General features: G+C 44.4%; 1 protein-coding gene across 1 annotated transcript in view; it reads right to left on the reverse strand.

The window, feature by feature from the left end:
• The window catches only part of COL4A4 (collagen type IV alpha 4 chain), a gene marked incomplete at both ends in the record, with an annotated part of 95,887 nt that extends 73,444 nt beyond the window's left edge, over window positions 1-22,443 (reverse strand). The window contains 4 exons of the mRNA XM_084227841.1: window positions 83-127; window positions 785-919; window positions 12,743-12,820; window positions 22,369-22,443. Coding sequence (XP_084083967.1) covers window positions 83-127; window positions 785-919; window positions 12,743-12,820; window positions 22,369-22,443 — 333 coding nt within the window. The remainder of the gene's footprint in view (window positions 1-82; window positions 128-784; window positions 920-12,742; window positions 12,821-22,368) is intronic.
• Window positions 22,444-24,110: the final 1,667 nt, after the last annotated feature.

Consider the following 24,110-nt stretch of genomic DNA (forward strand, 5'->3'; position numbering starts at 1 on the left):
GATTTTGAGGGTTATGATGTTTTAAGGGTTTGGAATGTTTCTCCATTCTTTTAAAAACTGGAGAAAACCTCAGGATACTTACAGGTATGCCATCCAAACCTGGAAATCCAGGAACACCTGTTGGACCCTAAAATCCCAGAAAACAAAGCAAAAAACAGAAAAATTATAAACACTCAACAATAACTGTGATCTATTTTTACATTAATGATCGTAAATGTCAATGTTTAAGAATCAATGTTCTTTCTTTGTGTACTTCAGAAGCAAACTTGGCAGTTTCATTGCAAAGAAAATATTCATGCCTGAAATTCCTGGACTATTTCTGTCCTGGAAAAGCAAATTCTTAAAGGTAAACACCACTAACTTACAGGAGTTTGTGCACACATTTTCCCTCCACAAAGCTGGGGGAGAAGCTCAAATGCTCATCAATCAATAGGGAATAAATTATGGGTTTATCCACGCTGTGGCATATTATGTAGCATTTTTACAGGAGTAAGCCCAAATTACATAAATTGCTATAGAATGATCTCTAAGCTATAGAACTGAATGGAAAAAGAAAAGCTCAATATAAAACTATAATGTCATGTGATTTTTTTAAAAGCTGTGAAGCCACTCAACACCTCACTTAAGCGCACAGAGAAGAAGGCATACTCTTCTGGAAAGGGAAGTAGAATTGATTATTAAGAGGCGTTCAGATGTCATTTAAAGTTCGAGTATTTGTGATTATAAAATATCTGGCAGAGCAGCTGGTGAGAGGTTAAGATGAACCTTTCCCTAAGAGGTTTACCTTATCTCCCCTGTGGCCTGCTGTTCCTGGAGGACCGATGTCACCTATTAATCCTTTCTCTCCTGGAATCCCGATGGGTCCTGGACATCCCAGGGGTCCAATTGGGCCCTGTGGCCCAGGAGGTCCTGGGTAACCCTAGGAAGGAAGATTTTAGAAGTGCGTATGTGTGTATAGGAGAGTGAATTTTAAGTCATATCTTATAACACACGTACACATGTATAGTCACGGGGCTGGCAAAAGACTGGAAAATTAGAGTCTGAGCAAACTGTAATAAAAACACAAATGAGCAATTAAGTACAATAAGGAATACAAAATTGCCTCTATCTTGAGCTGAATTGAAGCTGTACCATACATTTCATAAATTTGAATTACAGCATACACACACGCTCACACACACATGCTCACACACATACATCCATAATGTTTATGGTTCTCTTACTATTTTCATTCTGTCAATGACATTCATCAACATCGATCAAGGAACTTAAAAACATGAATATCTTATTACCATTGAATCAGTGACACAAGTTAACCTTACGTTAAAAAGCAGATTATCTACTTCAAATGGTTAATGATTTGCCTGCCCTCCTAGGGGGAAATACTTCCTTTTTTGCTACTTTTACCTAATTTCTTACTATAATTTGGAATGCGCTCTCCCTGTCACATTCTGTTTATCCAACTTTCCAGGAATGAAAAGGTCCCCTTTTATTTTAGGTGAAGTTTCGTGAGCTCAGTGGCCTGCGGGACCCACAGAGGAGATTTTCAGCAGAAACCAGGAGCTCCCTGCCCCTTCTTGCCAGCCCCGCGCTGAGATGAGCTGGATAGAGACACCCAGCTGGTGTCAGCTATTGTTCTGTGGACACACCTGCGAGTCTCATGTCCCTTCTGGTCGGGAGGAAAGAGTCTGACCTCAGACAAGCTCTCTTCCCACCACCCCGTGAGGTAGCTTCCCTCTGCCCCAGGCTCCCTTCTTCACAATCCTACAGACAAGTTTCCCTCCAGGACTGAACTTCTAGGAGCCGTGCATTCTAATACCCCCACTTCTGTACTCTGCTCAGACTTCCCTCATGGTCAGTCCCCCCTTGGCAGCTCCGTGGACACAGTGGGCTCTCCAACTTCAAAAATATCCAGAACGGATCTCTTGGCTTTCCCTCAAAATCTGATCCTCTGTCTACCCACTGAATCCGGCCAGGTAATCCTGAGCGCTGGCCTTGATATTCCCCCTCCTGTTATACCCACATCACATCCAGGGTCAATTCCTGCATTGCATGGCTGCAGCAGATCTGAAACTCACACCTGCGTCCATGGCCCTCCGGCCTCCCGAGTGCTTCCCCCTCCCCCAGAGCTCTCTCCGCAGAACACCAAGGGTTCTGTGGGTCAGGGCTGCTGGGGTGCCTTATGTTTCCCAGCACCCGTGTCCCACAGACCGTGGCAGGGAAATCCCCTTTGAGTGAATAAGGGTCAGTGGTCAGCAGTGACCACCTCACAGGCCTGAAGGTCCAGCCTAACCCCTGGGAGACACACTCTGGCCCCACTCGGTCAGGAAGGGGGTGTGTGAATGGTGACTCAAGGATTCTCTCAAATGTGATTTTTATGACATACACAGTGACTCTGTGCAGTAAATTCAGAGTAAACTCTGGCGAATTTACTCATGTTTTTATAAAACAGGGTGTGGGAACAATGAAGCTATTTGAGTAAACTCAAAACTCCCAACCTGGGTTTCTAAGGCACAGTCTAACCTCATCTCAGTCCACAGTTTGATGTGGGTAGAGCATCTTTGATCCCTGTGGTTTTGTAAGTAACTTGCTTGGCAAACCTGGGATCAGGCCCTTGTGTGAAAGAAACAGAAGCTTCATGGTGAGGAGTTTTCGATAAGACTTTGCCCAAAACACAGGGGTTGAGCACATGCACCCGGTATGTTGGCATCTGTCCAGCTAGCTGTGACATCTACACACGTCAGAACCCATGTTATTTCATGACCACTTGAGAGCATCGCAGTGTTCATCTGAAGGCAGGATGTCACCTGCAACTTTTTTTAAAAAGATTTATTTTATTTATTTATGCATACAAGAGCTGGGGTACAGGCCCGAGGTGCAGGGGATGAGAGATTCACCAGAGACAGAGTGGAGAGCAGAACAGGTGTATCCACTGAAACACACTGCTGAGGGGAGCAGCGGGTGAGTCAGGAGAGGTCTGCTGTGTCATGTGGGTCAGCTCCCTGGCTGGGGATCGAATGTGTGCTGCAGTGGCTGCTGTGACGATAGCTTCATAGCGCTGCGCCTTAACCCCTTGAGTCACCAGGGAGGCCCTCACCTGCAACTTTTTGTGCTTCTTTACATTTCCCCAAAATATTTAAGAGAAATTATCTTATATGACTCCCCTCTCCCCACACGTATTGATAAATGCATGATGAGCAAGGGCTGCCTGGTCTGACCTGCCCCCCACCATGTCTCTGGGCCATGTTGAACCATCAAGCTTGGCCCCAAGTGTGCATAGGACCAAGGACAAGCAGGGAGAGCTGCCCCTTCGATGGGGTGGGGGAGCAGGGCAGAATGTTCTATGGAGAGCTCACCTAAATAAGAATCTTCTAACTGTATAAAATGTAATTTCTATAAAACTCCATGACATTTAAAAAAGCGAGTCCCAAATCAGAGTTGGGGCCGTGTTCTGGCCACATGTCTCGTGAGATCCGTGAACAAGCTCCCACCAGGCTGGCCAGCAGGAGTGGGAGTGTCCCCCGCCCCCACCCGGAACCAGGCTGCAGCCACGGCGCCCAATACCAGGCCCTAAGCATGAACCCCAGACCCCTCGTATGGTCACCCCCACATTGAATGAAGGGCCAGTGAACACTCCAAATGGAAGAACCATCTGGGGACCCACCCAGGCCGGGTCCACACTCGGGCTGCCCCAGACACACGCTGCCCGCCCTGACCAGGCCCACACACAGGACAGGGCCCTGCCTGGGGCCTGGGGCAACAGCCCTGCTGGGCCCGAACAATGATTCGAGAACGCTCACCACAGGTCATCTGTCCTAGCAGTAAAAATTGGAAATCTGCCCAAATGAGACTGGTGGAGTCCCTTGCGGAACGTTCATACACCACACAGCCTGTCTCCGTCTGTCCAGGGGCCCAGAAGCAGGACCTTGGCTGAGGAGCCAGAGAGAAGGGTCTGCTGGATAATGGAGGGTTGAGGAGGCAGCAGCGACATGACACGGAGAAGGGCAAGCAGCCACGAAGGTCTGGTGTTGAGTCTGTCCCCACTGCAGGGCAGCAGCTCTCTGTGAGCGGGGTGCTGGCACCAGGCAGGACACAGGCTGAGGGTGGCCCTCCCCAAGGTGAGGGGCCCACAGTCACCTCTGAACAAGCCTCAGACAAAGAGAAGCAGCCGCTGACAGCTGGAAACCCTGGGGGCACTGACGCCACAGGCCCCAGGGACATGCACGCGGCGCGGGCATGGAAGAGGAACGAAGAACATCCTTGGGATGCGCACCAGGGAGAAGCAGCAATTCTGAGTGGCCAGGCTCTGCCGTCAGCCCCGTCTCTAAACCCCAGGCCCACACTTCCCAGCTGTGTGACCTTGGGCACGTTTCTTAACCTCTCTGTTCCGCAGCTTCTTCGTCTGTCCGTGGCTTTGGACACACAGAGAATAATAGATGTCAAGGGTGTAGCATGCTGCCTGGCACACGAAAGCGACCGTGATTCCCACCAGTTCCCGGTCCAGGCGGAAAAACAGACTCATGGCGTGTGATCCCACCTGCCTAGAAACAAAGGAACAAACATTTTCTCCAAATGTTTGTTTACTGGTGAGCGTTTCTAGAGGGATATTCTTGACAGCAAGAAAGGGCACATTGTCGGGTCTCACGTGAAACGCGAGGCAGGACGAGGCCGCAGTGTTGGGGGAACTTCTTGCCCTCCCAGAGGCGACGCGTATCACAGAGATGAAGGACCGCCTCGCCTTCCCCGGGAAGTCGCTGACTTGACAAACATTATTCACGGCCGACAGCATCCGCCCGATGCTCCAAAGTCAAAATGGCACTTCACACGTCCTGCCCTTTTTTCTTACTTTTTCCTCATCATCCATCATGATAATAGCGGCGATCTAGCGAATACCCATAAAAGCCACAGAGCTCACCATTTTCAAGGGAGCTTAAACGTATAAAGATGTGCTACACAAAAGACAGCAATAAAATATAAAAGATAATGATGGAGGCACGAGCCACTTGGGGGCATTTTGAGGATGTCGCCCAAGTCTAAACTACAATCTACACGTGAGAATAAATGATTTCAGCTGACCTTTTGTACCTATGCAAATTAATCTTACTTGGCAAGATTAATTAACATAAGTTAAAAGCTCCCTTTTTTTTTCCCTAAGAATAAGGTCCAGGAACCAAGCATTCTCATTAAGTTTAGGAATTATCTTCTCGTCTTCCACGTAATTTATAAGAAAACTCTTCAAATTGTCTGTGTGAATGCTGTAGCTTATCATCGTGTGTTATTTAGAAACATCATAAGGTGCACATCTGGACGTAAAGGGTAAGAAAGTGGCAGCCAATTAACTGGCTACACATTTCCTTAATGCTTTTCATTCTAGACATGCGAGGCCGAATCCCGAGGCTAATGGAAGCGTGGGGAAGTGGAAATAGTTAGCACAGTGCAAGGATGATAAAACTCCATCTGTACAGGAACGTATCCTGGCTTGAGAAAGGGGCGCCTGAAATGCTTCTAGAAAGCAAGCAAGCAAGGAGCGCTTATTTGCATTAGGAAGTGACACTGACACGCTTCCTCACCCCAGGCCTCCCTGGCCCTGCTCTGCGCACGTATGTCCTTGTCACTTGGGGACAAGCTCTACCCCTCACAGACTGTGTCGTCCTGAGCCAGGGATGTCCCTCCTGTCACCTCTCCATACCCATGTGGAATGACCCCCGTCTCTGCACCCCCACACACCCTTCAGATTCACATGCTTCCCCAAGACACCTCTGTATTCCCTCCTCTCTCCCCTTGCAGGGGTGGGCACTCAGGGCAGGGAGGGCAGTGCCTACGGGACCACAGGGAAACGCTTTCCAGAGGAGAGCCTAGAAACGCCCAGAGGGGAGAGGACAGCCCCCTACCCTAACCTAGAGGCAGGCTGATAAACCTCAGGAAAGCAAGAACCAGCAGAGTGGGGATGGCAGACGCCTGCCCCAACCTGCTGCTGGCTGGCTACACCCCAGGAGCACAGAAGAAGGGGAGCAACTCAGAAACTGCTGCCTGGACTGATAAATCAACACCCCTGGAGTGCCCGCACAGTGCACCCAAGAAGAGGTGGGGTGAGCAGCTCGCTGTGTACCATTTAAGCCAGAAGCCCCCCTATCTTGCCTTGGAGTTGTTCTTCCCTAAACTCTGCCCGCCAGGACTCTCCCCAGGTCTCCTTTCAATCTGTCTCCAAATGGACTTTGCTCTTGTTCCTGCTAAAGACCTGGCTTTGGAATCTTTCATGGCCATCACTAAGGACTGAGGAGCCCCCAAACCTAGGCACATAAAGGAGCCCCCAAACCCGGAAATACCAAGATGTCTTATCATCTATGTGTCCCCAACCCTACACCCTCTGGACCTGGGGGACAGACTCTAGAGGCCCAAGGCCATGGTGACAAGAAAGGTGGACCCCTATACCCCCCCACCCAGGAGACGCCAGCCTGAGGACAGCGCCTTCTCGAGCCCTGAACTGGCAGAAGGAACACGTCAGTAGCTACGTGAGGTCCCCACCAGGAGCAGAGGCCCCCCAGGCCATGACCCCGGCAGCCACCTCAGGGTCTTTGTAGCTGAGTTGAGACACAGCATTGCCGCCCTCATGCCCGCCATGTGAATGGCAAATACTCCCCTACTTTGTAGATGGAGAAACCAGCACCACTAAATGCTACTTTTTTACAGTCACTGCAAGATTTGGCTTGTTTTACATTTAGTGCCATTAGGCCCATTAATAAGTGTTTTATTATGGGATAATTTTTTAAAAGAAATACACTCAACCTTGCATAAAACTACTTAATCTGTCAGAAAACTGCTCACAAAAATTTCCCAAACACCGATCTCTGAAATACTCACTCGTTCATCCAATTGGAGTAAATAATTTATCCACAGCCATCAGGAGGATAATTCCATTTTTGTGAAATTATTTCACATACAAGGAGGGAGCCATTAAAAAAACTACATGAACGTGTAAATATGTGAGCTTGCTGATTGATAGAACTAGAACGGAATTAACAGGATGAACAGGCATAAGTAATAAGCCCATAAAAGATACTTCTACAGCTTAGAGAATCATTAAATAATTAAATAATCACAAGGATTTTGTATCTTTTTAAAAAACCTTTTTTTAAAGAAATATTGCATCCTAACCACGCACCCTCCCCCGGCAGTAATGACAGGATGCCCAGTGGCTGCTGCCCAGGAGTTGGGCAAAAAGGAAAAATGACCTTCAGGTTTAGTGTCTGTTTTTTCTCTGTTGCTCCTGGGTGCCTGGGGCCACCTGCAGGGATGCCAACTTTCAGGGTGAGATTGTGAGCCAGGAAAGAGATTCACTGAATCCTGAAATGCTGATGGGTTGGACAGTTGAGGAGACCTAGGCCAGGGAAGCCACCAGGCCAGGCTGAGACCAGGCCCTCTGACAGTCTACGTGCTCCCTCCCACTGCTGGGGGGCAAGGGGGGGGGCAGCTGTGCAAATAAAGACAATGGCCCAGATGAACTCAGGCTCAGCCCTGCCTGACTTTCTGAGGCCAGAACATTCCTTCAGCTTTTGTGCCTTGTGAATCAGGTGTGGTGGGTAGGCCTCTTGAGGGCGCTCAAATCAAATTATTTTTACTGCATAAGAACTTGGTAGAAGGAAATTACAGGGCCTCCCTAGTGGTGCAAGGGGTTAGGTCTCAGCACCACGAAGATATTGGCAGCCACTGCAGCAAGAGTTCAATCCCTGGCCAGGAAGCTACCCATATGGCACAGCAGACCTCTCCTGTCTCCCCTCAGCAGTGTATTTCAGTAGATCCGCCTGTTCTGCTCCCTACTCTGTCTCTAGTGAATCCTATCAGCCCACCCCCTGCACCTCTGGCCTGCACCCCAGTTCTTGTATGCATAAATAAATAAAATAGCTCTTTTCTTGAAAAGGAACATACAGAGAAGAGGACATGTGCATTTTAAAGACCTAGGTCTTCAAATCAGTTCTTTGGACTGCCACTGACCTCTCTGACCCAGAAGCAAATAATCTAAGAAACAACAATCTAAGAAACTGTCATTTTAGTGTCATGAGGATTGGGAGAAACTACTAGACAGACAACCACAATGGCAGGTGCAATCACAGTTTTTCTGCAATTACTTCCCACACTTTCCCAACCGGAAGCTGAATCCATATACCAAGAAGTATAAATAAGTGCTCATTCATTAACTCGTTTATTAATGAATGAATGAACAAATGAATAAAAGCTGCTTTTATTATATTGATTACACACAAATTTCCAGATCACCCTCAATATCAAAGGTATTGTGGGAAGAGGAAGGAATTTATTTATTAAGCTGGGTGATGTGTCCATCATCCTCCAGACCTCACCTCCCTCATCCTCCCAGGAGCACTGAGAAGGGTGGACCCCAGGCAGATAAGGAAGGAAGTCTGCTTGCCATAATTCCTCAGCTGCACACACCACGGGAGCGGAGCTCTGTCCCGCGACCTCGGTCAGGCCCAGCGGAGTCCCTGCACCCAGCCGCACTCACCCACACCTGCTTCGAAGTCTCAATCCCTCCAGCCTCCTCTTATTTTAAACTTTTAAAAACTCACCTTGATGTGCTCTATATTCATTCACAAACTTTCCTTAGGAAACTGGTTAAATTAATTCAAGACCTCTATTTTGTGGTATTCAAATCTAATTTTCTAGCCCCGTCCTATCTCTCTATTGGCTTTCTAGAAGCTTCCTTGGATTTCCTTCCCTGTATTCATGCTCATGATGTCAGAGGTGAGCTCAGCACTCATCTCTGGTTTCCCTCCTCTTCACCCCTCCCTGGGCAGGTAGCATCACTGTTCCTGCATCTGACTCTCCTGCTTTCCCTCATTCTCCAGGTCCATCGTCTGATCAAATGCACCCCATCTTTCATTGACTGAAATCTCATGTGGGAACATAGCCTCCCACCAGTGTTACCTCCAGTCGTGTCCTGTTCCCACACACAACTGTCAGCTAATCTTCCCTTCCCGTGTCATTATTTCAACACCTACCACAGGGATCCCAGTCAACCCCAGTCCTGTGGCTCCCACACCACACCTTCCTCTCTGCTCGCTGTGCCTGGGGTTTGCCCAAGGTGATGGCATCTTTTTTCATCTGGAGCTCAGATTCTCCTTTCCTCCAACAAAAAAGGATAATGGTGGTGATGATGGTGATTGTCTAGAACATTCTCTGAGCATTTACTCTGTTCCAGGCATAAGATGGTACTACACAAAGTTCTCATGGAATCCTACACCCATAAAGCAGAAAGTCACCCCATAACGGCTTCTTTGTCTCCAGATGGGGAAACCAAGGCTTAGAGACATGAAGCAGTTGCCTCAAGGCCATTCAGCTGGGGAAGTGGCGATTCGAACCCGGTGCATCCGACCGCGAGGTACCCGGTGCATCCGACCGCGAGGTTGCTGCATCCCTTTAACCCCCGTCCCTAGTAACTGACTCACCTGCAAACTCTCATGCCCACCTATCATGAACACCTAAGTCACCCACACCTGCTTTTCATTATTGTCTCGTGCCTGCTGCTTTAACATCTGCTTGGGGTGATGTCTTCTAGGAAGCTTTTTGAGGTCAGGGACATCTTAATTGCCACCCCAGCCCCTGGGCCACGCCTTGCACAGTATATATTCTAAACATATGCTCCTGGAATGCCCTGGTCACTAAGACTTCTGTAGCTGAAATTACTCAACACGCCTCTCCCGCCTTTCTAACGCTGGAGTGTAATTCTATAGCGATGCCACTAGGTGGCACTGCAGCATCACTTAACCGTGCACCCAGCTTGCTGGCCTGGAGGAGATGCTGGGCAGCGAGGGGCAGGTGGGCAGCGGGGCCTATTGGTCACAAATGCGCGGCTGCTGCCGCCCCGCCGCTGGGATTATTAATCGGCTACGGGGCCTAAATCACAGGCGTGAACCCTCCCAGCCCCCCAACGCCTGCTGAGACATCCCTCCGCCAGCGCCTGCTGAAGAAACTCCACATCTGAAAATTCACTCTTGTAGGTTTTCCCACTTTTCATTCAAAATCAAGGCTGATTTTTACTTTATTATAATTAGTCTTTTTCTTGGTCCCTTATTTAGGTTTTCTGAATTCCTGCTATGAGTGAGGCCATCTGGTATTTTTCTTTTTCTTTCTGGCTTATTTCGCTGAGCATGATCCCTTCCAGCTCCATCCATGTTGCTGCAAACTGCATGTGTTTATCTTTTTTGATGGCGGAGTAATATTCCAATGAACAAGCAACTATCAATCAGAGACACACTGGGGGTGGCAGGGAGGAGGGATTAGGGTCAAAATGGGGGGGGGGAACTGTATGGGGAATATAACCAAGATGAAAATGCATACATTGTGCAAAAATGAAAAATGATGTAAAAATATATAAAACAAAACAAAACAAGTCTGATATTCCTGACAGGGAACCCGTAACCAGCCAAGGCAGCACTGCAAACTAGCAGCAGACAAGGTGCGTTCTTAGGGAAGTTTGCTCAACCCTCAGGCACTATGTTTTGTTTTTTAATTCCAAATTTTGAGGCGTTTACTCAACCAGTGAGTGGTCGGGCTCCCACAGTCCCAAGGCCAAGGGTCTCACCGGCCCCCAGGTCACCTGCTGTCCCCTGAGTGTGTCACCCCAGGTGGCTGCACTCGTGGAGGAGTTTTCCAATGAGGACAAAAATGAGTGAGGGGGTCAGTTCTCAGGGGAGAAAGGTGACCCCAAAAATCTCAGTTGTCCTTGGAACTTACTTATGTCAAGATATGACCTCGTTGACTTATGTGAACTTTGGGGCGTGAAAAGATGGCCCTGAGCCAGAGACGGTGGATGAGAAGACAGCAGGGAGAGACAAGGACAGAATTCTAGAATGGTGTGAGCAAATATGACCATATGAGAAATGTTAACAAAGATGGGAACTTCCCAAGTAAATTCCAGTTTTATCATGGAAGGCGGGCTCCCGGGAGCAAGGCGGGTCCGTGAACGAGACTGCAGGAAACGCTTGCACATTTTTTTAGTGATTTGAAAATCCCAGAGGGAAACTGATTTGCTGATGTGTGAGTATCAGCTCTCAAACCACATAACAGGCAGTGTTTGAGCTTTAAGTCCTTTGACCTCTTTGTATTTAAAAGTCACAAAACTAAAGTTCTGTGAGCTCACAAGCGGCTAGTTTCCCTGGATGGTATTTGATATTCGTATCATGTACTTTATTCTCATTTAAACCAGAGCCCACACCCAGGGGTTTCATCAAAGCAACCACCACCCCCCCGCCCCCCGTTCTTTAGTGGGTTCAAGCCCTTCCTGCCACTCTGTTAGACTGATTTTTGAATTGAGCCAACGACTTCTGTCTTAAGCTCAAAAGACTGTAAAATTTAGACTCACTGATTTGTTTTCTCTTTCATCTGTACACTCTTGGTGTGTTTATATTAACCACCTCACCCCACAGCCGCCCTGGCCTCTCGCCTCCCCCCATCTCATGTAACCTGTCCATCACATGGGAAAGGCTGAAGTGCTTCTTAAAATGCTAGTTTTTAGTGCCCCAACTTAGTCTCCTTGAGATGTTGTTGTGAAATTATATCACAAAAGTGGCTGGAAAAAGTTGAAGGTAAACTCTGGTCACCACCTTGTAATGGCGTGAGGAAGAAACAAAGTGAGGCAGAGGGGACTTGTCTAAAGTATGCTTGGGCCGGTGGCTGCTTCTCAGGCGCAGCTGGCAACGGAGACCACACAGCTCGCACACCTAGTGTGTGCAAGGAATAGGGAAGGAGATGTGGAGGGGAATAGATGGCCCCTGCTGTGGAGAGGTGGCGCTTCATGTCGCTGTGGATTCTTACAGATCGGGCACATCAGAGCCCTTTGGGATCAGGCACATCAGAGCCCTTTCTGCAGCAGGCAAGTCACAAGACTAATGTTGTATAAGACGTTGGGTGATTTGCTGATTCCCAGACTGTCTCTAAGACTACCCAGCAGTCTGACACACTTGGGATTGCTTATCAGGATGCAAAAAACGTTGTCAAAGGTGTAAACATTGATGATGTGGTTGGGGAGAGGATGTCCTGAACAGACTCCACAAACTCAGGTTTTATGGACCCCACCGCCACCCCAGGCCAAAGAGAGCCAAGACACTAAGGACTACAAATCCCATGATGCCATCACCACCAGAGGGAGGATGCTGGGAGCTGAGGGTGGGGTCCAGCAGCCAGCTTTTCTGTATAACCAGACATGTGGGCCTGGGGGGTCTCCTGGTTTCTCTCCAGCTTTCATGTGCTGTTGGGGTCCCAGCTCGGCAGAACTGGCAGGACGCATTCACCAATTTCTCTCTATTTCTCCCTGAGTTAATCCTATTTTCATTTTCCCCTTTTTGTAAATAAACCCTTTATTAACCTTTTTGTGTGCCTGCAGTTGCATCTCCTACTTTTTTTTTTTTAAGCTCGTGAGTGAGGCCCCGCACTCAGGCCAACCCATTTCACACTGGGGTTGCCTGTAACAATGACAACCAAAACATGTTAAGAATCTGGGACCACATAATGGTGAGTATTCATAATGGCTCAAAATTCAATATGTCCTCCATGGTGATTTTTAAAAATTTATTGTTGTAAGACCATCTAACAATTTCAAGTGATCGATTCACATCGCTGACTACAGCCAGTGTTGCCCAGAGGCTCTCCGGCTGATTCATCTTGCTTAAATGACAGTTTATGTTTTCCCTCCCCTGCTCAGCCTTCATGTTGATTTTCCATCACTTACCCGAGACCCTTTTTCAGGAAAGCAGTGGCAAACGGAGCAATCTCTTCCTCCACAAGGGCCAGTGAACTTCTTTCCACTCTAGAAAGTAAAACATCTGATTGAGTATTTTGGAATTCATCTCTTTGCGAGCTGCATGACATGCACAGCGAAACAAGTGCTCTTGTTTTCTCTAACTCAAGAGAATTCCTTTTTACACCTTTACATTTGAATCTGTGAAAGGAAAAGACTCTTCCTGATACATTTAAAAGGCAAACAACTTCCACCGAGGCTTGATAGTAAAAGGATTGATGATCCTGTGAACAGAACCATCTTAACTGAGCTTGGATTTTAAAAAGTTTCCTTGTAAGCCACTTTGCTTGAATCAGAATCATCTGCAACTTTTCAGTCTTGATAAGAATTAGTTGTTATTAAGTTGTGAACAACTTACTATAGTCACGAAAGCTCTAAGCACATAATGAAGTCTAATTTAAATTATAAGTTTGGCTTTAGGACCTTCTTGCTTTTCCTCCAAGGTCAGCCAGGGGGGGGCGTGTCTCCCTCCCTGAGCCCCTGCTGGGTCAGTGCTCAGCACACAGCATTGGACTTTCAGTTAAAAGTGTTCTTTCTAGATGGTGTTGCTAATGTGTCTCTTAGAGAACCTCTGAATTTAAATTACTTGAGCCCTTTTCCCATTTTTAGCAACTTTTCTTTAAGATTTATTTATGCATAGAAAAAATGGGGTATAGGCCAGAGGTGTGGAGGTGAGAGGATTCACCAGAGACAGAGTGGGGAGCAGAACAGACAGATCCACTGAAATACACCGCTGAGGGGAGCAGTGGGCGAGATAGGAGTGGTCAGCTGCACCATGTGGGTAGGTCCCTGGCCCTGACTGAACTCAGGTCACAGTAGTGATAGCGCTGAGATCCCTAGGCCACAAGGGAGGCCCTTCTCTTTAGAGCTACTCCAACATCAGGTATTTTCCTCACTGTAATGCTTTCTACAGACACAGTATGTGCATACCCTCTGGGAGGACTCAGCCCTGGTTCTCACAGATCCTTATTCTCTACACCCAGAGCGACCATTTACTTCCATACAAAGGTATAGTCACAGAGCAGGTGTTTCCATGTCAATGACAAAGTGGCATCGTGATGAGGGAGGGGGGAATAAGAGAGAGGAGCAGGGAGAATAGGAGGAAGAGAAGGGAAGGAGGGGGCAAAAGTCATCTTGGTTGTTGGGAGCTGAGGGCTTGGACAAGAATACAAGGAAAGCTCTGGGGTCATCTTGGGGTGGTTCATGATTTGCCTGCTCCAGCCCTCATGATGCATTTGTATATTAACTGCCCATTTCTGTAATTCTAGATCTTTCCAAATTGACTTAAGGCTTTAATTGAAAGCCTTTATACATTATACATTCAGACCAATGTATAATGGTGAAAAATAAAACAGTTGAACCAATATTTATAGTTATATGGAAGACATATATTCATATACATGCATGTGTAGCTATCTACATGACTATGTGTATGAATATACATACATGTGTAATTCATATGTACATGTGATGGGAGGAAAAGGAGTCCAGCCAGTGTATATTTTTCTTTTCAGTCACACAGTTTAGACATATTTTTTTTTGGTGGGGGGAATATGCTCAGACATAATCCAAAAGAAAATAATCATTAAAGTAAATATTAATGAACAAACGTCTTTATAAATGAAACTCATATGGAGCCCTGAAAGCATGTAAGCATTTGAGCCAAGCAATTTGATTATTTGTTTAACAATGTATTTGAAATTTCAGAAATATATGCCCGTTGAGCTTTGAGTTTGTTTATGAATGCAAAAACATTAAGTTCATAACCCTGATAAGGTTAAAAAAAAAAAAAAAAAGCACCAAACAGCCAGGGGCCAGGTCCGGACAGAGTGAAAGCACTTAAAATAACTAATCTGAACTTAGGTTCATTTAAGGTTGGGATTCATTACTATGTGTTCAGTGAAATATCAAAACAACCAAAGAAAATAGGAGATCAGCTGATTAAATGGCTTGATAATAAGGAAGTTCGTTATTTCACTGTTGTTGTTTTTTTAATTGTGCCAAGCATCAATTGAGAATATTAGTTTCAGGAGATTTTCCCAAAATTACATTTCAGGGAAGAATTAGTTCAAAATAGATTAACAGATTCTAATAAAGAAACAAAAATAGTCACATATAAAGCTTTGACTGGTACAAAAGAAAAAGCAAGAAGTGGTTTTAGTTTTTACAAAGATCTTCTACATTAGCTACATCTCCTTATAAGAGGGGAAGATATTTACAAATGAAGAAACAACACCTCAAATAGAAATCATAGAAACCCATTAAAAAATAAAGACAATGTCTCAGTCAACATTCAAATTTTAAGCCATATGCACTGGAAAGACATGGCCATTCTCATAAACCATTGCTGCTTTTCAAAGAGAAAAATGGAAAAGACCTTACTTTTTGTCTCAGATATTTTTTAACACCTGTTTGTAGAAAGTGCAAGATAATAAGATACTAATTAGCAGATTAAGCATCTGTCCTACATTTTGCCATGCCCGAGTTCAATCCCTGGCCAGGGAGGTGACCCACAGGGCACAGCAGACCTCGCCTGTCTTGCCCGCTGCTCCCCTCAGCAGTGAATTTCAGTAGATCCTCCTGTTCTGCTCCCCACTTTGTCTCAGATGAATCTTCTCACCCCCTGCACCTCTGGCCTGCACCCCAGGTCTTATATGTATAAATAAAAAAATCTAAAAAAATCACAAATTTCCATTTAAAAAAATAATCTGTCCTACATTTGTACTTCTATTTTCTTCTTTGAAAAAACAAATCACATAAACACATGATAAAAAAAATCCAAATAGTGCAATAATGGGAATATACACATTTCTTCCCGAGAGAAACAACTACTCTCCTCAAGTAGGTGCCTGGGCATATGTGAGCGTATTTAAAGTGAGATCTCACAAAGACACATCCTTAGGCTTTTGGAGATTTGAACCTTGTTTTATTTTTTATCCCAACGGCATATGTCTCCATACCTGGCTGTTTTCACTTACTCATATGTCTTCATAATCCATCACAGCACTAAAATCTATTTAAATTGATTCTTGTGGATGGACAATTACTGTCTCCCTTTTATACACCTAAATACTACCCTGCAACTATTGCTAATATTCTTATGCCTTTGTCTTTACTCATAAGTCAGAATAAATGGTGTGATAAATTCCAAAATGGAAAATTCCCTTATCAATGGGTATGTGCGTTTAAAATCCTACTGGATAACGCCAATTGCCTTTCATAGATTTTGCCTCAATTTATATCCCTGCTTTTTAAAACACAGCTAAAGTCTAGCCACTCTTTGCATGAAATTGCTAAACTCTCTCACTACCATGAGCCAATGAGAACATTCCTTGGTTCAGGATTTATATTCATCCATGTGGCACCATTCTTATACTCACTTGTAAGCAACAAAGAAATGAAACTTAGGACTCTGTAGGCTTTTATAAGAGAAAAAAATATATAATACAAAAATAAATGTAGAAATATATACATATGTATATATTTCAGTGTGTTTTCAGTCATTTTTCCAGGTGATGCTGTCAAATGCATGTGAACTAAACTGGGCAAGTCTTATCATCCCTACTTCAGGCGGGAGAAAACCAAGTCTTGGTCTTGGGTAGGTTAAGGGAGGAATCACTGGCAGAGACAAAGACAAGGGCTCTTCATTCCTTCCTTGACTACTGTGCTTTCTACTCCTACAGAGAAAAAGGAGACTGAAGGCAACTTTCTGTTTTTACCTGCTTTGGAAAGACCTATGATAACTTGAATTGCAGGGATTAGATTGGGTGGATTAAAGCTCAAGCGACAGGTTCACTAAATAGAGATGGATAAAGATCGATAGAGACATGTTCACTAGAAGGATTTTTACCCTTGTCCGGTTGTCTCAAGGTCAACCTGACTGACAGGTGTGATTTCCCAGAAATGTCTGAGGCTGGGTTTAGAAACTAAGAATCTTTTGTGAGGAAGCAGAAGAAGTAAGACAATTACGAAATGTCCCAGGTTTATCTTTCTCCAGAGTTAACATATCCAAATTTAATCTTATACCTGTGAATTTAATCTTGAAATGGCCCAGCTGCCTCCAGACCCCTCTAGCTATTTTTAATGAAAGTGTTAGTTATAAAATAAATAAATATACCTAAGCAATTGTAAAGTAATTTTGACTGGTGAATGTAAAAGAAACTTCAGAATTTTCATCTGATCCAACCCATCATTTTACAAATGAGAAAAACCAAGTTTAACAACAGAAAGTCAGTTGTTTAAAGTCTAATAAAGATAATACACTCAATAAAGTGAATTTTCAACATGTAATCAGAGCTAATTAAAGCACTTACCCCGCATACTTGTTGTATAGAGAAGAGAATAACTATAAATGACCTATGAAAAAGCAAAAATGCAAGTTAATTTAAATGCACATTTTCATACAAAGCAAACTAATAAGAGAAAGAACAAGGAAATTAATTCTAGAAAGTTCTTTTCATTTCTAATAGGCTGCTGTCACCAGCTGATTGCCACAGTGACAAGATAAATGCATGCCCTCTTCAACTGTCATCTGCAGCATCGACCCCCCTGTGTGTCATGAGCACACTCACAGGCTGCAGGGAGCATGATGTGGTGGGACACGCCCTTGGGGCCACTGTCCTACCATGGCTCTCATGAAGCGAGCCTTCCTGAATGCTGGCTCTGGGGAACCTATGGCCCTTGGCCTAGAGCCAGATCTTCACTATTGGAAACCAGTGAGTAACACAGCAAGGAGCAGGGGCCTTTAGATGTACAATTTCCATTTGTTGATTATATGTGTGCAATTTGAGGATACTAATGAGGATTTGCATTTAAAAGTAAAAATGAGCCATAATATGACAGGCACTGATTTCTGGAATAATTTGGCTTTTTGACACATGAAGCATTCAGGTAACTTACAGCTATAGAAGCAGTGTTAGTGAAAGCAGGTGATCACACCGAAGGGACTTACCAGATAGCGACAGCCGGGGGCCTGGCCCACACGAGCCAGAGTCTTGTTAGGGTCATGCGTGTGGCTACTTCCAAGGCAAGTCTTGGCACTGAAAAGCCAATCAATTTTCTCTTCTTTTCCAGAAGAGTCTCATTTATAGACGCTTCTATGTCCTGGTCTTATGGTCTGTATAGCTTAAACAGAAATACATCTCTTAAAAGACTATGCATTATGATGTATAAAATTATTACTTTCTTTATTCATAGTTAGGATGAAAATGTTTCCAAGATGGGGACTTCAGTTTTGTTTGTTTGACATATACTCTTTCTTTAGTGAAGGCTAAATAGAATAAATATCAATTTTTATTCTTAGAAATAAAAATATTACCCAATTCTTTACGTGTCATACATATATTTTGAAAAAATAGAAAGATAGACGTATGCAATGCTTGGATAAAACTCTGGCCTACACCCCAGTTCTTCTATGCGAAAAAAGAGAAAAAAACAACCATTGTTTCATTTTACTAAGTGGAATTTTCTTGTATTTCTAATCATTTCCCTTGAAATCCAGTTTAAAATTCACTCTTTATTCATTGAAACTAGGGCAGGAACACCCTAGGATAGAAATACACATTCTGTGCATACAGCAAATGCATATAAATATTTTTGTATAAAATAGTATAACTGCTGTGGAAAAGATTTTGGCAGTTCTTCCAAAAGTTAACCAGAGCATTTCCATCTCTCAGCAATTCTATTCCTAGAGAACTGATAATATGTTTACACATATACCTGCACATGGATATTCATAGCATCATTGTTCATAATAGTCAAAAAGTAGAGATAAACCAATTTCACCAACTGAATGATAAGCCACATGTGCTGTCCCCATATAATAGAGGGCTCTACCACCATAAATAGTAATGAAGTACTGATGTGGAAAAACCTCGAAAATATTATGCTATGTCAAAGAAATCACCTACAGTATGATTTCATCCATGTACGTGAAGTATCCAGAATAGGCAAATCCACAGAGACAGAAAGTAGTAATTGTCAAGGATTGGAGGTAAGGAGAATTGCTAAGTAGTGGGTTTCATTTAGGGGTGATGGAAATATTCTGTTAGATCATGGTGATGGCTGAACAACATTATGAGAATACTAAAAACCACTCAATTATACACTCTAAAAGAGTTAAATTGGTGAATTTTATTTTGTGAGTTTAATCTCAATAAAAATAAAAATATGTTCTGACACAAGGAATTCTATACTTGGGTAAAAGATTTCTTTGGCTCAAAGAATTGAAATGTCTCATCTTCAAACTTTTGACTTCACTGAATGTCTCATCTTCAAACTTTCTACCTATGAGAATCAGGTAGAAAAAAGGTAACTGGAACTATTGAATGTTACCAGCTATTTTTAAATTTCTGGATAAAATCTAGATAAACCAACTCAATGCTCTATGGGAGATTAGTTTTCAAAGCAAGTGGTAGAGCAACATTCCATGACACAGCCTCAAAATTAAGTAGGAAAAGAATCACCTTAAGTGCCTAGATCTTTTCTTATCCTTAAATCTATCACTTCAAGTACTCTTTCAGTTGCATTCTAGAGGTAAGTATCAATAGAACAGTTTATTGTTTTTAAAGGAATATACAAATCAACTTGAACCATTCTAAATATATTTGATATTCAAAACATAGGAAATGGTCCAAATTAACAAAAACCAGAGATATTTGCATTTTAACTCAATAAGACACATGATGATCTCCACACATATTGTGATAAAAGATAGACAAAGGAGGTTTATTAAAATAGAATGTCATCATCTTTTAGAGGAAGACTATCTGGTCATGGTCCTAATATCTAGAAGTTTCTCAGTACATTTTAATTGGGATTGGATGGATGGATGGATGGATGGATGGATGATGGATGGATGAATGGATGGATGGATGGTGGATGGATGGATGATGGATGGATGGATGGATGATGGATGGATGGATGGATGATGGATGGATGGATGATGGATGGATGGATGGATGGATGGATGGATGGATGGATGATGGATGGATGAATGGATGGATGGATGGGTGGATGATGGATGGATGGAAGGATGGATGGATGGATGGATGGGTGGATGGATGATGGATGGATGGATGATGGATGGATGGATGGATGGATGGATGGGCCATTCTGCAGAAAACTAGCTAGTTTCCCATTAATTTCTGGAATGGCCAATGTGAAAGGACTAATAGGGAAAGGACACAGCTCTACTGGGAATAGACTGGGCATCCTCATTGCCTTGCACTTGGTTAACACATAAGATCTATGACAGTCAGGGCATGTCTTTTTTTTATTCACGGATTTATCCCCAATTACACCATTTTAGTAAGTGCTCAATATATAGTTGTTGGATGAATGAACTTATAGAAGGTACTCTGACACCTTTGTAATGTGAATAAAACATTTAATAGGGGACAGACTATGAGGATAATTTTCAATATACATGAGGGATTGGAGAAATGGAGAAAGTGGGGAGTGGAGAGGGAACTCAAAACATCTGGGGGGGAGAGGAAATGGATATTATTTGTAGGGCCCTCTGTTGAGAGTGTTACCCATCTCAAGTAAGTTGTTTTCACCTCAGTTTAGGAAGGAAAATATTATTTTCACTAGACAGAAAAAGCAAACTGATCAGTTTGAGTGATTTGTGTAAAGTTGCAAAGCTAATAAATGGCAGAACTAGTGTTTGTTTGTTTTTTTACTCTAATATAGCTCATTGATTTAGGGCGATTGCCTACCTAGGAAACTTCAGCAAAAGCCCTGTTCCTTTCAAGGACATGATTTATTTTGCCTATTGCTATTCTCAAGTGGGAGTATTCTCTACAGACCCCTCCATCAGAGCCCATTAGGGTCCTACCTTCAATCCAGTTAGTGAAGGTGCAGCCAGGTTTTCATCATCCAATCCTGTCTCCCCGGGTTGGGGATAACTATCTGATTCAAAAATGACACAGCCCGGAGTCAGAATTCTGGCTTGGAGAATGGTACAAGAGGTGATCTGACCAGTTCTCTTGGAGACCTAAAGCCCAGAAACAGGGAAGAAAGGGAGCTGAGGAAGGAAGCATCAAGCCAGGTATCATGAGGCTGAGCTGGACCTTGAAAGCTGCGAAAGGCAAGATCAAGGGCAAGCTCGATTGTACGGGGAACTTTCACTTGGTAACCATAAAAGTCTGATTTCAAGAGAAGAAAATGCAAAGAGAGAAAGACAGATGGCTTCGTAAGAGGCTGAAAACCTAACTCGTCCCCAGAGCTGCTACAACAGGAGTTTCTGTGGAGTCCCCCCTGAAAAGGGGACCTGAGCCCCAAGAGGGAAGCTGAGCCTTAGCAGCTTGGGCCTTTGACATTCCCCTTGCTCAACCCAAGTAAAGTTAACAGGTTCTTTACCAGGGTGTAGTAGGTCAGTAATTTCTAGCATGTATATTCAGCAACTATAATTTCATTCTCTTCCTTGATGATGAAAATTTCTGGGTGCCAACTCCCCTGGGACTCCCGGTGGGGTCTCTGCCCAATATTTTCCAAATTCCAGCTCTGGAAACAAGATCTAACATCTTCCAAACCATTATGCCAGAGAAACAAGAAACTAAGTATCAGGATCGTCTTGCCACAAAAATGTAGCAGAAGTAAAATATCTTTTCCTTTCCCAAATAATGCCGTCTTTGAGTTCTTTTTAATAATAATTGTTTTGTTCTTTCAGTGAACTGATTTCCTCTTCACTCAATGACCGCATGTGCTTTCTTTTTGACTTTCTGACACTGAACTATCTGAGGACTCTCCAAGGATGCACTTCTTTGATGACTTGAACACCTATTTGTATATACCTGTGTCTTTTCAAAATGAAATTCTTACAGGCTCATCTTCAGTAAAGAAATGAACAAAGGCCTCGGAGGTTAGGAAAATGCTCCTAGAAAACGAATGGCATGCCAGGTCCACCTCAGCGACTGCCCTCTCTTTCCAAGGCTTGTTCTTCCTTGTAAGGTGATAACCTGACTTTCCCCATCACACAAGATGGACACTCACCTTTGTTCCTCCTAGGACCTCTTATCTATCTGCAGACTTTGAAAGCCTTCAGGTTGCTTTGAGCTTTTTAGCGAAAATAGTGACTTTCATCCAACATCACAAGGTTTTATGATGCAGGTCGTGACCATCTGTGTGGTCCATTGACCATTGACATGTGCCTGGAGCTTCATGTTCTCTGAGGAACATGAAGGGAAAGCTTGGAAATTAAAGTAAATTCTTAAGAGTGACTCTGAGTTGCAAAGTGGCCAGAATGCTGCTGGGTCATGGCCAAGTCCGCCCCCACCTCTCCTTCCCTCCAGGTTCAGTTAAATTGTTTGAGTGCCCTGAGTCCTCGATTGACCTCACAGTCGAGTTTGCTAGTCTGGGGCCGACTGACCATATTTCAGCTAACCGAGTCTTCTGCCAACGTAGACTTTGTTATCGTTTTCTCCTTGAGGTCTCGTCCCAATATCAATAGAAAATGTGACAACAATCAGCCTAATGTCCCCACTTGAGAACCACATGGATGTGACACATGTTCCAAAAATACACAAGTGATTTTTGAAACCGGATGGGCTCTTTACCTCCAAGTTAAGAATAACATTCATGACTCCGAAGGCTGTGTCTTTGGCCAAAACTTTAACCCCCTGGTTTCTCATGGTCTATGATTCTCCTCTAGGCAGGGCTAGAGTGACTGCATCAGAATTCTCGGGACCTGTCAGATCTCTGGGAACTGCCTTTGGGATTCTCTCTGGTAAGAACAGCCGATGACCCCATGGGGCAGGGTCAACTCCCGCCACACTGCGAAGCTGGCTCTAGGCTCTGATGATTTCTCCCTTCCTCCACAGAGACCTGCTACCTCCATCATCACCGGGTGTCTTGTGCTGTCATGGTCAGGGATGAGAGCAGGCTCAGGAGTTAGAAGACTTGTGTTCAGAGATTGATCTCTCCGTAGTGTTCTTAGTCCCTCCAAATCCTGGATTTCTCAGTATGTAAAATTCATACCGAATCACATGAGTATAAATTACAGCCCAACACAGAGTTTGGCATGTGGTAGCCTCAATAATTGCTTATTTCTGTCCTTCCTAATTTGTCAGAGAGACAGCAAGAGCCGCCATCTATTGGAGAGGAGCTAGAAGAGCGGGAACAGAGGCAAGCCAGGGCAGAGCTCGCTGGGGAAAGGGATTTGATTTAGGAAGGACGGTGGACTGGGGAGATGAAAAGCGGAATAAGGTGTAACAGTTCCCCCTAAAGCTCCTGTTACACAGCAGGAGGGAGAAATGATTGAGGGGACTGAATCCTTAGGGAGTGCGGAAGATGGCACGCAGAACAGTTCCTATCAGAATTGCAGTCAGTTGAGGGGAGCCTAGAGAAAGGCTGGCGTTTGCTTTCATCCCCGAGCACGTCCCTTTGCTGCAGCTGCGGGTAATGATGCTGATGCCCTGTCTCCCCCTCCTCTTGCTCCTCCTCTTCCACCTTTTCTTCCTCTTCTTTCCTCTCCCTCTCCTTCTCCACATGACCACCAGCACCATCATCCTCGCCATAACAAGGCCGACTCAGCAACATTTTCAGGGGACTCTTGCGTGCCAAGAGCCAGGCTAAGGGCCTAACACAGACCTTCAGTGCTCAAAGCAACCTGCAAGGTAAGTGATACGATCCTCTCCTTTTAGTGATCAGTCTCATAATAAGGATACCAGGATTCAAACCCTGACGCTTTCCTTATTAACCACTAGACTACCATAATTTTAACCACATTTTTCATTAAAATTTTAACTATAATTTTTTTTTAAGATATTTATTTATTTATTTATTTATTTATGCAAGCACTGGGTACAGTCAGAAGCACGGGAGGGTGAGAGAATTCACCAGAGCCAGAGCGGGGAGCAGAGCAGGCAGAAGGACCGAAGTACACTGCTGAGGGGAGCAGCGGGCGGCAGGAGAGGTCTGCACGCCATGCGGGACTGGGGAACAGCCGGGGATTGAACCAGCGCTGCAGAGGCTGCGGGCAGCTTCGCAACCTAGCGCTCAACCGCTGCGCGACTGGGAAGGCCCTAACTATAATTTTTAATGAAAAGTGGATGAGTTTAGAAAATTCTGGAAAGAACTTTAGCCTTCAATATAGTGGTAGCTGGACGAGGCCATTCTAAAAGCAATACGGAGATACTGTGTTTTCTGTGAACCCCAGAAAACGAGGGTTCCCCTGTTAAGTTCGTTATGGTTGGAATTTGAATATATAGAAACTTCTATAGGGCAGCTGGAGATCCTCAAGGCAGCACTCTAAGATATACAAAAGTCAAATGCTAAAGCATTTAAGGCAGCTATGAGT

This window comes from Talpa europaea (assembly GCF_964194135.1).
Source record: "Talpa europaea genome assembly, chromosome: 1".
NCBI classification, from domain to species: Eukaryota; Metazoa; Chordata; class Mammalia; order Eulipotyphla; family Talpidae; genus Talpa; species Talpa europaea.